The 14,042-nt window shown below is 33.5% G+C and overlaps 2 protein-coding genes across 2 annotated transcripts in view; both read left to right on the top strand.

Moving 5' to 3' along the window:
- The window catches only part of LOC122408437 (protein lin-11-like), a 715,873-nt gene that overhangs the window by 508,640 nt on the left and 193,191 nt on the right, over positions 1-14,042 (top strand). The gene's annotated exons all lie outside the window — the stretch shown is intronic.
- On the top strand, positions 5,831-8,344 carry LOC122408456 (uncharacterized). Its single transcript, XM_043415252.1, has 4 exons — positions 5,831-5,836; positions 6,065-6,460; positions 6,509-6,681; positions 6,793-8,344. The coding sequence occupies exons 1-4, from the start codon at positions 5,831-5,833 to the stop codon at positions 8,342-8,344; spliced, it is 2,127 nt and encodes a 708-aa protein (XP_043271187.1).

The following is a 14,042-nucleotide window of genomic DNA, read 5'->3' as shown; positions in this document are numbered from 1 at the left end:
ACATATAACAAATTATATATTTATAACTATATTTTGGAAAAAGTTGATGCACCCTTAACGATAATACGCACCGGAAGTAAGTTTCCCAGATTTCGATGCTGTTACTATGACGTTATCTGGCTTAAACAATTCGTTCGTTACTCTCGGTCCAAATTCACCTTTTGCCTCCTTTAATACTATGAAAAGTGGAGAAAGTAGTTTCCCGTTGGCATTTATTGTTGGCTGAATCGTGTAGCTATGGGTCGTTGAAGACACTGATTGTACAACGCATTCAACTTTTTTCGATCCTTCCATCGCTAAAGTTCGTGCTGAATGGATTTCCAGTTGAAAACCGCTTTGGTCCGAATTATATACATTACTTGACCCATACTTTTCTATTAGTAATTTAACATCTTGAACAAATTTGTCCGCATTTGTTTGCAGAAGCGCTTCTTCCTCCACAGTTTTTCTCGTTATAAATTTATTAATTTTTCTGGAAACAATGCGATGCGATTTCTTAAATTTCCATAGCCAGTTATGAGAAGCTTTGAATCGTATATCTTCATGGCCTATTTCTTTCTGTGCCTGTAGAGCCCACTTTCGAAGGTCAATATCATGAACAATGACACCCGCGTCTACAGCAGTTTTCATATTCCGTAATGTGTATTCAGAAATTCGAGCAAGTTTTTCTTTATATGTACCACCCTTGTTCAGTTGTTGTGCCCAGCGTCGTAACTGCCGTATGGATTTTACAGATTTGTATTTTTGTTTGACGGTTTCAACACTGTAATTCTTTTTTTTACCAGATCTCCAATATTCAACAGCTTTTTTTTTATAATCATAGCTCAGCTCATCGTCACCAGAACAAGCGTCGGAATCGACATCATCATCCTTTTGCCATATCATATCTTCAACAGCAATTGCTTCGAACTCTTTAAATGGTTCTTGAAAATCAAGAGTTTCTTCCTGTATCATCTCAATCCCGTTGTAATCTTGCATAGAATCGATTAAAATTTTTTCGAAATTCTCCTTCATCTCTATTTCTGCATTATTAACAGGAGTTTGTGCAATGTTCATAGCTTCAAATGTAGCCAGTAACAATTTGATAACGTTGATTGGGTTGACTTTCATGCTGGTAAAAGTAGTAGGCACAATACACCAAAAGCACAGAAAAAGCACGCACGATTTGGAGCTCACTCAAAAATGCACTAGTACAATGCTAATGGTTACCGCCTTCGAAAATAAGTATCGAAAGAAAAAAATATTTATTAATCTCACGATGCCTGATAACGTTTTTATCTGATGCATGACTCAAGAATATTCGGAATGACTAATGTTATTCGGTGTGTGAGAATGCCAAAAATATCAGGTGATCATAACTACTTGATAACATTTTTATCTAGCACAAACACCGGGATCATATGTCTACGCCTCTATTTTTCCGCCAAAGTTATGAAAGTGTTTTATAGAGGCATTTTTATCTGTAGCATGGTACCTATTCATTTACGTGCAGTTTACAAGCTTTCTATGATCACCGAAAAAGTAGTTGTGAGAACTTCCCCCCCCCCCCCCCCCCCCCCCCCGCCAAACCGACACCATCCAGGTCAATACGAGTTTTATATGTTCCTAAAATTATTAAATTTGTAATTTCGATGCAGAGCAACCAAATTGAACGAAATGCAGGGAGAAATTTTGAAATAGCGAATAAAGAGGAAAATCGAGTGGGGGAGATTCACCCATTCAGAGTCTTGTATTGACTTCGATACGTCAGAAAATCTTGATTCGAAACTATTATAATATTTCGAATCAGCAAAAACATGTAAAACAGAAATAAACCACCTACGGTACGAAAATTCAAAAAAGGGGTAGTTCACCCCCTTAAGACTGCTATTTTGCAAAAATGCAAAAACACGTGAACTTTATTTTCATGTTTTCATGGAAATAGAACCCGTTTCATTCCTTCATATTCGTTCCTTTTTATTGTGGCGTGAGATATATAAGAATGTAAGGGTGGTTAACCCCCTGTTTTTTTTTTTTTTTTTCGTGCACAGGGTGAACTTTTCATCACTTCAGATAAGAAACATTTTGGTTTTGGTTTTATCAAAATCAGTTGAGTGCTTGCTGGTGAAACTGCAAAATCACCCCCTGACATGCCTTACTTTCAAGGGTGGTTTCACCCCTTAAAACCGTTTTTTCCGCCGATAAAAAAAAATACGTGTCTCTTACTTTCGAATGCTCTTTCACATACAGCAGTTTCAAGAAAATCGGAGGGGGACACCAAAGTGATGTTCCTTGTGAGATAATCTTTCAATTAAACCAGAATGCGCGGAATATTGTCAAGTGTAAATATATCGTCGGTTGCGTGATTATATATCATGTGTAATAATGTAGATTATATATGCGAGTTCCCTTTGATAGCTGTGTCGTAACGAACCGGCCGGGGTTTGACGTTACGAAGTGTGCGGGACAAATGTAACAAACGTTCGCACAGCTAGTGAATAATAATATAAATAAGGCAAATCAGTTTATCAAAAATAGGCCTGGAAGTTATAAGGACAAATGTTCGTCAATCTATAATGTGTGTCAAGATTTCTTTTTGCAATCTGAAATATTATGGTTGATAATAATTAATAAAACAAGAACACACGGAACTGTTGGTATATAATGTGAGAAACTCCAATCGAATGAATGTTTTCTAATTGATTTCTTGTGTCATCATTATTTTTGAATATTCCCATATAATCCTTCCTATTGAGTTTGGCTCTACTCTTTCTGATCTTTGTTTTGACTCCATCGGTTTGCAGCGGATCGATACATATTATTAATTCATTGCCTAATATGTGTCCTGTGATTTTCTACTATTTCTTCATGCTGATTGTGGTAACGTGATTTAAGAGGTTTCCAACTATGATCATCAATCGCACATTTTGTACATCAGATTCTCAAAACAGTTTCTGGTCTTGATATAAGTGTAGTTATTCTTTTTCCACCTGGTCTGTCGAGTAATAAATTTTGAAACTTGTTCCGAAAAGTCTTTGGATGCTTTTTTTGCTGATAATATGAAAAGTTCAGTCTTTGGAATGTGGTAGACAAACAAATGTAGACAATAATACTTATGAAATGATGTGTATGATGAGTATTCCTATTCTGCAAACTACAAATGTGGAATTATTGGTGAAAACATTCATTACGATAAGTCTACAGTTGCTCAGTTTTGGATGCGATTAAGTATAATGTCTGCAAACATCATGGAAACTTACAGAATTTCTGAATGCAATGTGCGCTATGTCATTTTAATGTAACATCATGACTTTTCACAACTTTTCATTCTAATGCTGTAGATTCGAATCATTGAAATACAGCAAAGATCTGCAAATTATACAATTTATATACTGTGCCATTCATTTTACTTTTGGACTCTCACTGTAACATAAATATGAAGTGAAAAATTCATTAGAAAAGTCTTCAGTTGATCATTTATGGATGAGTTTGAAATTACTGTCTTCCAAACTAATTGCGCAGATACATTGAATCGCAGCAGATACCTGCGAACTTTGAAATTTCTGTGGATAAGTATATGTGCTAAGTATCACCCCCTATCTTTTATTATGGTAATATGTAATGAAACTTGATTCAGCCAATTTTAAAGTGTTTTTTTTTCAAATAGTATTGAAGTTTGTATTACTGTGGTATGGAGCGAATACCTTCAAACTTTCATATTTTTGTGTCGCAGCATGTGTGCCAATCATTTCAATTTTTTACTCCAACCGTAATATGTAATCTCAAAAATTCATCACAAACGTCTTCAGCTTTTCTAAATTCCTCAATTTTCCTTTTTCTATTCTATTCTGAGTTTTTAAATTTCTAAATTCATTTTTAAATTGTCCTGAAATTGTTTTTCTCCAAAACCAATGCGCAGGTACCTTAAACGTCTTTGAATTCCGTTGGTCTGTTGAATTAAGTACGCTCAGTTTTTTTGCTTCATTGAGTTCTCACATGATAAATGTTTGCGGGTGCCTTTTTTCTGCAACTATCAAACTGAAAATAATTGGATCTCAGCAGCCACTTGCAAACTTTGGAAATATATTTCATCGGGGCACGTTTTGGATAGCACGAAAATGCAATTCAGAATGCAAAAATGATTCAGAATGCGAAAACGACATTCAAAAATGGCCAATTCTGTTGGATTTGTTGTGTGTTTTGAATTTGATCTATCTTTTCTCTTTTCCTTTCTTTTTTCTAACGTTATAAGCCGAAAATCTTATCTCGGCCCGCAACACGCATTCCTCCATGCTCTTGAGTTCCCAATGTACAAAACATATTAGAAGACAAGGGGAAAAATCACCAAAGTCCAAGAACAGATCTGTGACGAAATATTTTCGGTACAATTTTGACGAAAAATAGATCTTTTTTCGTGCAAACCAAAGTTACAAGCCGAAAAGCATATCACGGCCTACAACCTGTTTCCACCGTGCTCTTGCGTTCCCAATAAGCATAACATATTAGAGTACTAGAAAAAAAATCCCCAAAGTCCAAGAACGGACGTGTGACGAAATATTTCCAGAACAATTTTGACGAAAAACAGGTCTTTTTTCGTGAAAACCAACCTTGTAATCCGAAAATCATGAATAATTCATAGAAATTTAAACTAAAATGATATAGTCATCTGAACATAAATAAGGAACTTTTAAGAAAAAAGACTTGATATCAAACCATAAACTTCCCCTAGGAAAAAAAAGGTTGGGACAAGTACATTGATGATCCCTTGTTTGCCGCTATTACATCCATGAAAAAATATGAAAATTTTTTTTTTTAAATTGTAAAAAAATTACTTTATAAAAAAAATACAAAACCATTCGAAAAAAATTTCACAAATCTTGAAAAAACATTATATTAAAAAAAACTAATCTGTATCTATTTTTTAAAGTGTCAAAAGCATTAAATAACAAGTAAAACATAAAAAACCGAAACATCACGCTTGAAATAATTTTGGAAACCGATGCCTCATTCTTCTTATTTTATTCGAACAGCTAAATCAATTAAAAAAACTTCCATCTAATTTACGTGCAGCATTAAAATTTATTATATTAATTCGAGGCCAAGTATTTTCTAATCAATTGAAAACAGTCACCATTTGAGTTACGTGCAGCATTAAAATTTATGATATCAATCGAAGGACAAGTAATTTATGAGTAACTCCAAATTTCAACATCATGGAATTGTTCTTAGAAGCTTTTAAATCCAAAAAAATCACATGCAAGCTAGCCATTTCTTACTCTATGGTGGCCAGCGTTACCAACCGTAACATAATCATAGTACACGTCACATAATTTGACTGTTTGTACGATGTACGATTGCACCCGTACTATTATACTACAATTCATGAATATGAAAATATGAACGATAATTCGTAAATGTACTATAATTTTCATATTCACTTTGTCTCATATACCAAAAAACGATATAGGTTATTGGTTGGGTGGTATTTCACGTTTCACAATGCAAATCTTTTCGATCTGCTACTGCTTGACGGCTTGACGTTGTCGACAATGTCTTATTCGACGACGCTGATTGGCTACTGGCTACGGCTACGATACTGAAGCTGCGCGACTGCATTTTGCGTTCACTTCACATCTATCGTCTTGTCTAACGGTCTAACTAACCTAACCTCTAACCATACATCGATTCATCGATATCATGCGGATCATGCCGCCAACGGTCGAATGGTCGTGAAATAAAAGCACAAGTGCGGATTCCCCTTTTGTTGAAGGTGAAGATATACGAAGAATAGTTAAAGATATAAGAGAGTAATTGAGTGGCATCGGAAAAATCGATTCATTTTTATTGTTTTATGCAAGTAAGTACTTTCGTCCAACTCTTTAACCTGTATTTCGTATCTGCCTTCCACCTTCCCTTCCACGCGGCTCGTCGTGTATATAAATAAAAACAAGGTTTCTGCAGAAAGGTGGAAGTCGCAGTTCTCAATTCTATATATTATTTTACTTCATATTTGAAAAAAATAGGTTCTTGAGTGGCAGGTGTCAGGTTATTGTTTTATTCGTTGATGGCTCTCATTTTTTTGCAGAATGAGCTGCTCGGACGATTCGAGCGTAAACACACCACCGAAAAAAAAGCTCGTACAAACATTGTAAAGCGTCGTCGACCTCAAAAGTTCCGCGATATTTGGTTGTTGGAAAGTGACTTCAAGAACTGGTTGACCCGAGATTTGGACAGTAAATACAAAGCAAAATGTACTCTGTGTAAAACTAGTTTAACCTCAGAAATCGCAGTTATCCGAAATCACGCAAAAACTCGCTCCCATATGTTGAAGATCGAGTCGATATCGAAAAATAATCAACAAACCATTGATACTTTTGTTGGTCAAAATAAAATCACAGAAAATTCGATCAGCACATCTGTGAAAAGAGCCGAAATAAAACTTTGCGGATTTATGGTGGACCACAACATACCATTCAGAGTGGTAAATCACCTGACAGATGTACTGTAAGATTGTTTCCCGGATTCGAAGATTCTCAAAGATTTACAATTAAAATCAACAAAAGCTACCGCGATTGTTAAGAACGTACTTGGAGAATCTCAGAAGGAAATTTTGACTAAAAAGTTGCAGTCCACAAAATTCAGCATTTTGATCGACGAATCTACGGACATTTCCGCCATAAAAACTTTATGCATAATCGTCAGGTATAGAACTAGTTCGGTTATCATTTTTATTTGCGAAGTTTCGTATGTTATTATTTTGAATAATTTGAATGTTCTTTAAAGAAAATTGATTTTAGAAAAATGATTTTGTAGATTTTATGATGCCGAAGAAGGGAAAGTTGTAAGCCGGTTTTGGGAGCTCTGCCAGATCTTTGAAAAGGACACAAACATTGACAAGGCCTCTGCTGAACATTTGTTCAACTTCCTCGTTGCCTCGTTCGAAAAACGCGACGTGCCTTTTGCCAATGTTATTGGATTCGCATCGGATGGATGCAGTACCATGATGGGCTGTAATAATTCCGTGGCCAGTCGATTTCAAAGTTACTGCCGTGGCATATCGATCTTTAAGTGCATATGTCATTCGATGCATTTATGTGCGAGTGAAGCTTGCAAGGCTTTTCCACGAGCATGCGAAGATCTAGCACGTAATGTGTACAACTTCTTCAAATCAAGCTCGAAAAGACAATTCGAGTTGCAACAATTTCAATCTTTCCTCGATTTGAAGATCCATAAAATGCTCCATCCGTCACAAACCCGGTGGCTTTCTCTAGAAGCTGTTGTTAAAAGACTCATTGAGCAATGGGAAGCGTTGAAACTTTTCTTTATCGAGAAACGCTTTACCGAAAGATTGGCTGCCGTTGATACGATTTTGTTTTGGTTGGATGATCCGCTCTTTCGAATGTTTTACTTGTTCTTGGAATGGGTTTTGCCAAAGTTCACTCAACTCAACAAATTATTTCAATCTGAGAAACCAGTAATTACTACAATGTACGATTCTATCAGTTCAACATACATAGAATTACTGAAGAGTTACATGGATAGTGACTATATCAATAAGACAGATATACAAAACATAGATCCATCAAAAGCTGATAAATTTTTGTCACCAGAACAAATGTATTTGGGAGTAAAAGTGGCAACCTTCCTACAAAAACCTGACATTCAGAAAAATAATAATCTGAAAACCGATTTTTGGAAGAATACCCGACAGTTTCTGGTCGTTGGTTGCCTCCAAATAAAAAAACGTTTTGATTTTAATGACGTTGTTCTACAAAAAATGTCAGCTTTGCAACCGGAAAATGCAATGATGGACAAAACCCGAAAAACTGTCCCTAGTCTATTGCCTTTGATGCAGTGTTTACCTCGGATCGTCAATGCGGAAGAATATCAGGCAATTGACGATGAGTGGCGAAAGCTCCCACGTTTCGAGCTCCCTGGAGACATCAACGTTACTGATCAATCTGATATTTTTTGGCACAAGCTTGCAAATTGTGATGAAAATGATCAAATTGGCTATTCTTTCAAGAATTTAGCGAAATTTGTTTTAAACGTAATATCGCTCCCACATTCTAACGCCGAATGTGAGCGTACGTTTAGTGCCGTAAATTTAATTAAAACAAAAACAAGGAATAAATTGGTAACACCGACAGTCAATGGGGTACTTTTGGCTAGTCAGCGAGTCAAAAAAAATTGCATCGCTTTCGAACCCGTAGCTGGAGAGTATAAGCGAATGACGAAAAAAACGCTTTACCCGAAATCGCTCACGAATTGCAATGCAAAGTCTAGCAATATCAATGATCAAAATCAAAACGTAGATGATTTGGAAAACCAGGAAGACTTCGATGAGATCTCAATACTTTATTGAATTATTCTAATAGTTAAAAACGCAAAAGTTTATTATGTTATAAACTTTTTCTGAAAAAGTTTTGCAATATAGTTTAATTTTATTGTATTACAACTTTATCCTCAACGTTGATGTGAAAAAAAGTTCTTTCAAATGTTAACTGTTCATATTATGAATTATGAATACGGTTCAAATGAATAAAATATTTACGAAAAAAATAATAAAAAGTTCTTAATCCTATGTATTAACAGCTAACATTATATTTCTGAGTGCATAAATGTTATTTTTGTTTTCAATCAGTCAATTTTAGAATTTTCAAAAAATCCTATAATTTTCTCGGGTGCACTATAATTTTACGGCCCTGGTCACATAATTTTTAGCTGCGGGGTTGGGAACACTGATGGTGGCAGAGACTTGGAAGAAAATCGATTCTCTCCAGGCTTTCAGGAGCTTCTGATATTATTCACAATATTCGACGTCGATTGGATCGATACAAATTATGTTTAAATATGAGTTAAAAGTACTTGTCCGGCCAGTCCGGCCCATCACTTTCGATTAAAATTGTTTATTCAAATAAAAATCAGGGCTTTTCTAGAACTGATGCAGGACAAATATTCATGCAGAGGGAATTTAGAGAGTTATCTTCAAGTAATTTTCCTTTAATTGCGATAATTTAATAAGAATGGAAACGAATTGTCCTGTAATATACAAGGGATGTTATTATGCATCGATAAATAAAAAACATTTTGCACATTAAATATATTGAAGGTTCCAAAATAACTCCCCAGTTTGTATTGCAATAACGGCAATTTTTACTTCTCACTTCTTCCAGCGAACGAATTTCATTCGGCATAACTAACCTATACTATTATTAACAACATTAAACTAATAATAAATCCCATTTCAATAAATTTTTTACCGGATTCTGCCGTACAGTTTCGTTTTTTTATGATTGATTTTTATTTGAATGAATAGTGATGGGCCGTACAAGTACTTTTAACTCATATTTAAACATAATTTGTATTGATCCAACCGACGTCAAATATTGTGAATAATATTAGAAGCTCCTGAAAGCCTGAAGAGAATCGATTTTCTTATAAGTCTCTGCCACCATAGAGTAAGAAATGACTAGCTTGCATGTGATTTTTTTAGATTTAAAAGCTTGTTAGAACAATTCCATAATGTTGAAATTTGGAGTTACTCATAGATTACTTGTCCTTCGATTGATATCATAAATTTTAGTGCTGCACGTAACTCAAATGGTAACTTTTTCAATTTTTTTCAATTTATTAGAAAATACTTGGCCTCGAATTGACATAATAAAATTTAATGCTGCACGTAAATTAGATGGAATTTTTTTAAATTGATTTAGCTGTTCGAATCAAATAAGAAGAATGAGGCATCGGTTTCTAAAATGATTTCAAGCACGATTTTTCGGTTTTTTTATTTTTTACTTGTTATTTGATACTTTTGACGCTTTAAAAAATAGACACAGATTAGTTTTTTTTAAGATAATATTTTTTTTAGTACTGCACGTAACTCAAATGGTAACTTTTTTGATTCATAAGAACTTTCTCAATTTCCTGATGGTACCCGTAAGAATAAATATTCTAAGCTATCATTAAATACTTGGCCTTAAATTGATATCATAAGTTTTAATGCTGGACAGAACTTAGATGGAAATCCTTTGCAATGGATTTTTAAAAATTTTTTATTTTACATTTTTCTATTTATTAATAGAATTTTTTCCTATTGTTTTTTATTTTTGGTTGTTTATTTATATAAATTTATTTCCTGGTTTTGAATTTTATTTCTTTTCCATTCAGAAACAAGGGACCATCAATGTATTTGTCCCAACCTTTTTTCCCCTAGGTATTAATGTTCTTTCATGATCTGTAAAATTTTCTCTGAATTATTATGCAGAAATTATTTACAGTCGGTATCGTAATTTTTTTTATAGAATTTTTTTTATTTATTTTTCTTTAATATAATGTTTTTTCGTGATTTGTAAAATTTTTTCTAAATTGTTATGTAGAAATCATTTACAGTCTGTTTCGTAACTTTTTTTATAGAATTTTTTTTACACTTTTTGTGATACTAGGGTTACCGCGCGCGCAAGCGCGCACTTGTCTTTAATTGTTTTAACACTTTTTAAATAAAAATATTACTTGGGACTATTGTTTCTAATAGATCATTGCAAAAATCACGGTACTTACGGTCGAATAGTAATTGCGTAAGATCACTCTTTCTAAATGACTCCATCACTTCACTCTTATGTCGCTAAATAAATTTATCTGACACGATCGCGATCGAATGTGTTGCAATTGTTTCCTTATTTTTTCTACGATCTGAAATATGCACATGAAGGAACTCCGCGAACAACATCGACTACCAATCAAAGTATGTCTATAGCAGCTTCAAAAATAACTCGAACTTCCAGATTTTGTATCAACTCTTCTTTTACGAAAGGATGATCAGGAACAAGGGACCACCAATGTACTTGTCCCAACTTTTTTTCCCTCAGGGGTATCATTTCTGATAAAATATATATCTTTTTGAGCTTTTTATTACTTAATCTTGCTCTGCAACTTTATGTATCAGTTTTCCCGTTCAATATTGGTCATAGAAACCGTCAGAACTCTGAGCAACTTTGATCAAAATAGCAATGCATGTTCGGTAATGTCAACTAATCGAGTTAAACATGGTAAGCTTCTGTCACATAGCTTCAAACGAAAATCGTGGTTTCGATTCTTTGTTGTTTGCAACTTGGACTCTCCAATATAAGGAGTAGAAATTTAATATATAAGGAATAAAAAATTTTTTCATTCGGATCCTGTTTTCCAAGTTCTATTTTTCAGTTTTGAAATTCTTTTTTTTTTTGAGAAATTGATAACTCAAAGTGTGAACTTTTAATATTTTCAGTTTTCGGAAGATTGTTTAATGATGTCTTTTGTTTAATGTCTTTTGGAAAAAAAACTTGACAGTATGTTGCTTTTGACTTAATGAAGAGAGACGAAGAACGCGATGAGTCAAATGAAAAATTATGGGTGCTTGAACTGCGTGATACACAGTGTGTGCATGTATAGCGAAAGCGAAAAAAAATGGAGAGTGACAGTGTTGATAGTAAAAAATGAGCCTACGTTAACGATGTCGTTAGCCCAGAAACAGTCAACCGTGGTCATACAACGTCGTAGTGATGGTTATTCTACACCAAATATAGATATTAAACCATTTTGTTTGGGTTTTACACTACCGGCTAAAAGTTTGGGAACGCTTGTTGAAATTTCTTGACGCACCAAAAGTTAAATTGTTTAATCGAAAACAAAGATATCGAAATTTTGCGAACGGCATTTTAACGGGGACACATGTAGCTTCAATTTGCGCTTTAATTAAACCTTTTTCAATTTTTTTTCAGTTCGGTACATATTTTTGAAGTTGGCCGTTTTTCAATCTTTTCCAGCTCCAAAAAATCGCGCGCACTGTTCGTAAAAAATTTTTCCAATGGTATTAACCATGGAAAACGTAAAGAGCGGAGTACTAGCTTTGATTTCGTTTCTTAAAAAGTAGCGTGCGTTTTTTTCACCACGTTGACCACGAAACCTAATATTTAACCATTAGCCAAAAATTACCGTTTCTCGATTTTCTTTCGCGGAGGCTTTCAACATTAATAGCTCATAAACACACAGAAAAAAATTATAATTCGACTACGGGCGATAACTCCAAATATTTGGCACAGAATCACCGATTTTTGGCAGTTCAGAAAAATCTGAAAAAAAACGTCGGATTGTATTTTAGACTAGATATAACCATATGAAAAAAAATTAACCAAATTGATGAGAGGTCAGGGAAAAAGTCCACCGATCTCACATAGAATACCTCACATATATTTAACCTAGGAATAAAGGTTGGGACAAGTACATTGATGGTCCCTCGTTTGCTGATAATTCCATCCATAAAAAAAACTTTAAAAATATTTTCTTTTTAAATTGTCAAAAAAATGATTTTATAAAAAAAAATACAGAACAATCCGAAAAAAATTGCACAAATCTTGAAAAAACATTATCTGTAAAAAAAACTAATCTGTATCTATTTTTTAAAGTGTCAAAAGAATCAAATAACAAGTAAAAAATAAAAAACCAAAAAATCGCCCTTGAAATCATTTTGGAAACCGATGCCTCATTCTTCTTATTTGATTCGAACAGCTAAATCAGTTGAAAAAAATTCCATCTATTTTACGTGCAGCATTAAAATTTATTATATCAATTCGAGACCAAGTATTTTCTAATGAATTGAAAAAAGTTACCACTTGAGTTACATGCAGCACTAAAATTTATGATATCAATCGAAGGACAAGTAATTTATGAGTAACTCCAAATTTCAACATTATGGAATTGTTCTAAGAAGCTTTAAATCCAAAAAAATCACATGCAAGCTAGTCATTTCTTACTCTATGGTGGCAAAGACTTATAAGAAAATCGATTCTTTTCAGACTTTCAGGAGCTTCTGATATTATTCACAATATTCGACGTCGATTGGATCGATACAAATTATGTTTAAATATGAGTTAAAAGTACTTGTCCGGCCCATCACTATTCATTCAAATAAAAATCAATCATAAAAAATCGAAATTGTACGGCAGAATCCGTTTAAAAATGTATTGAAATGCGATTTATTATTAGTTTAATGTTCTTAATAATAGTATAGGTTAGTTATACCGAATGAAATTCGTTCGCTGGATAAAGTGAGAAGTAAAAATTGCCGTCGTTCCAATACCAACTGGGGAGTTATTTTTGGAAGCTTGAACATATTTAATGTGCAAAATGTTTTTTATTTATCGATGCACAATAACATCCCTTGTATAGTACAGGACAATTCGTTTTCACTCTTATTCAATTAGTGCAATTAAGGGAATATTACTTGAAGATAACTCTCTAAATTCGCTCTGCATGAATATTTGTGCTCGATCAGTTCTAGAGAAGCCCTGATTTTTATTTGAATAAACAATTTTAATGGAAAGTGATGGGCCGGACAAGTACTTTTAACTCATATTTAAACATAATTTGTATCGATCCAATCGACGTCGAATATTGTGAATAATATCAGAAGCTCCTGAAAGTCTGAAAAGAATCGATTTTCTTATAAGTCTTTGCCACCATAGAGTAAGAAATGACTAGCTTGTATGTGATTTGAATTTAAAAGCTTCTTAGAACAATTCCATAATGTTGAAATTTGGAGTTACTCATAAATTACTTGTCCTTCGATTGATATCATAAATTTTAGTGCTGCATGTAACTCAAGTGGTAACTTTTTTCAATTCATTAGAAAATACTTGGTCTCGAATTGATATAATAAATTTTAATGCTGCACGTAAAATAGATGGAATTTTTTTCAACTGATTTAGCTGTTCGAATCAAATAAGAAGAATGAGGCATCGGTTTCCAAAATGATTTCAAGAGCGATTTTTTGGTTTTTTATTTTTTACTTGTTATTTGATTCTTTTGACACTTTAAAAAATAGATACAGATTAGTTTTTTTTACAGATAATGTTTTTTCAAGATTTGTGCAATTTTTTTCGGATTGTTCTGTATTTTTTTTTATAAAATCATTTTTTTGACAATTTAAAAAGAAAATATTTTTAAAGTTTTTTTTATGGATGGAATTATCAGCAAACGAGGGACCATCAATGTACTTGTCCCAACCTTTTTTTTCCTAGGGGAAG

Source organism: Venturia canescens, chromosome 3 (assembly GCF_019457755.1).
Source record: "Venturia canescens isolate UGA chromosome 3, ASM1945775v1, whole genome shotgun sequence".
Lineage (NCBI taxonomy): Eukaryota > Metazoa > Arthropoda > Insecta > Hymenoptera > Ichneumonidae > Venturia > Venturia canescens.
The sequence above is the reverse complement of the archived record's forward strand: the minus strand, read 5'-3'. Positions and strand labels throughout refer to the sequence as shown.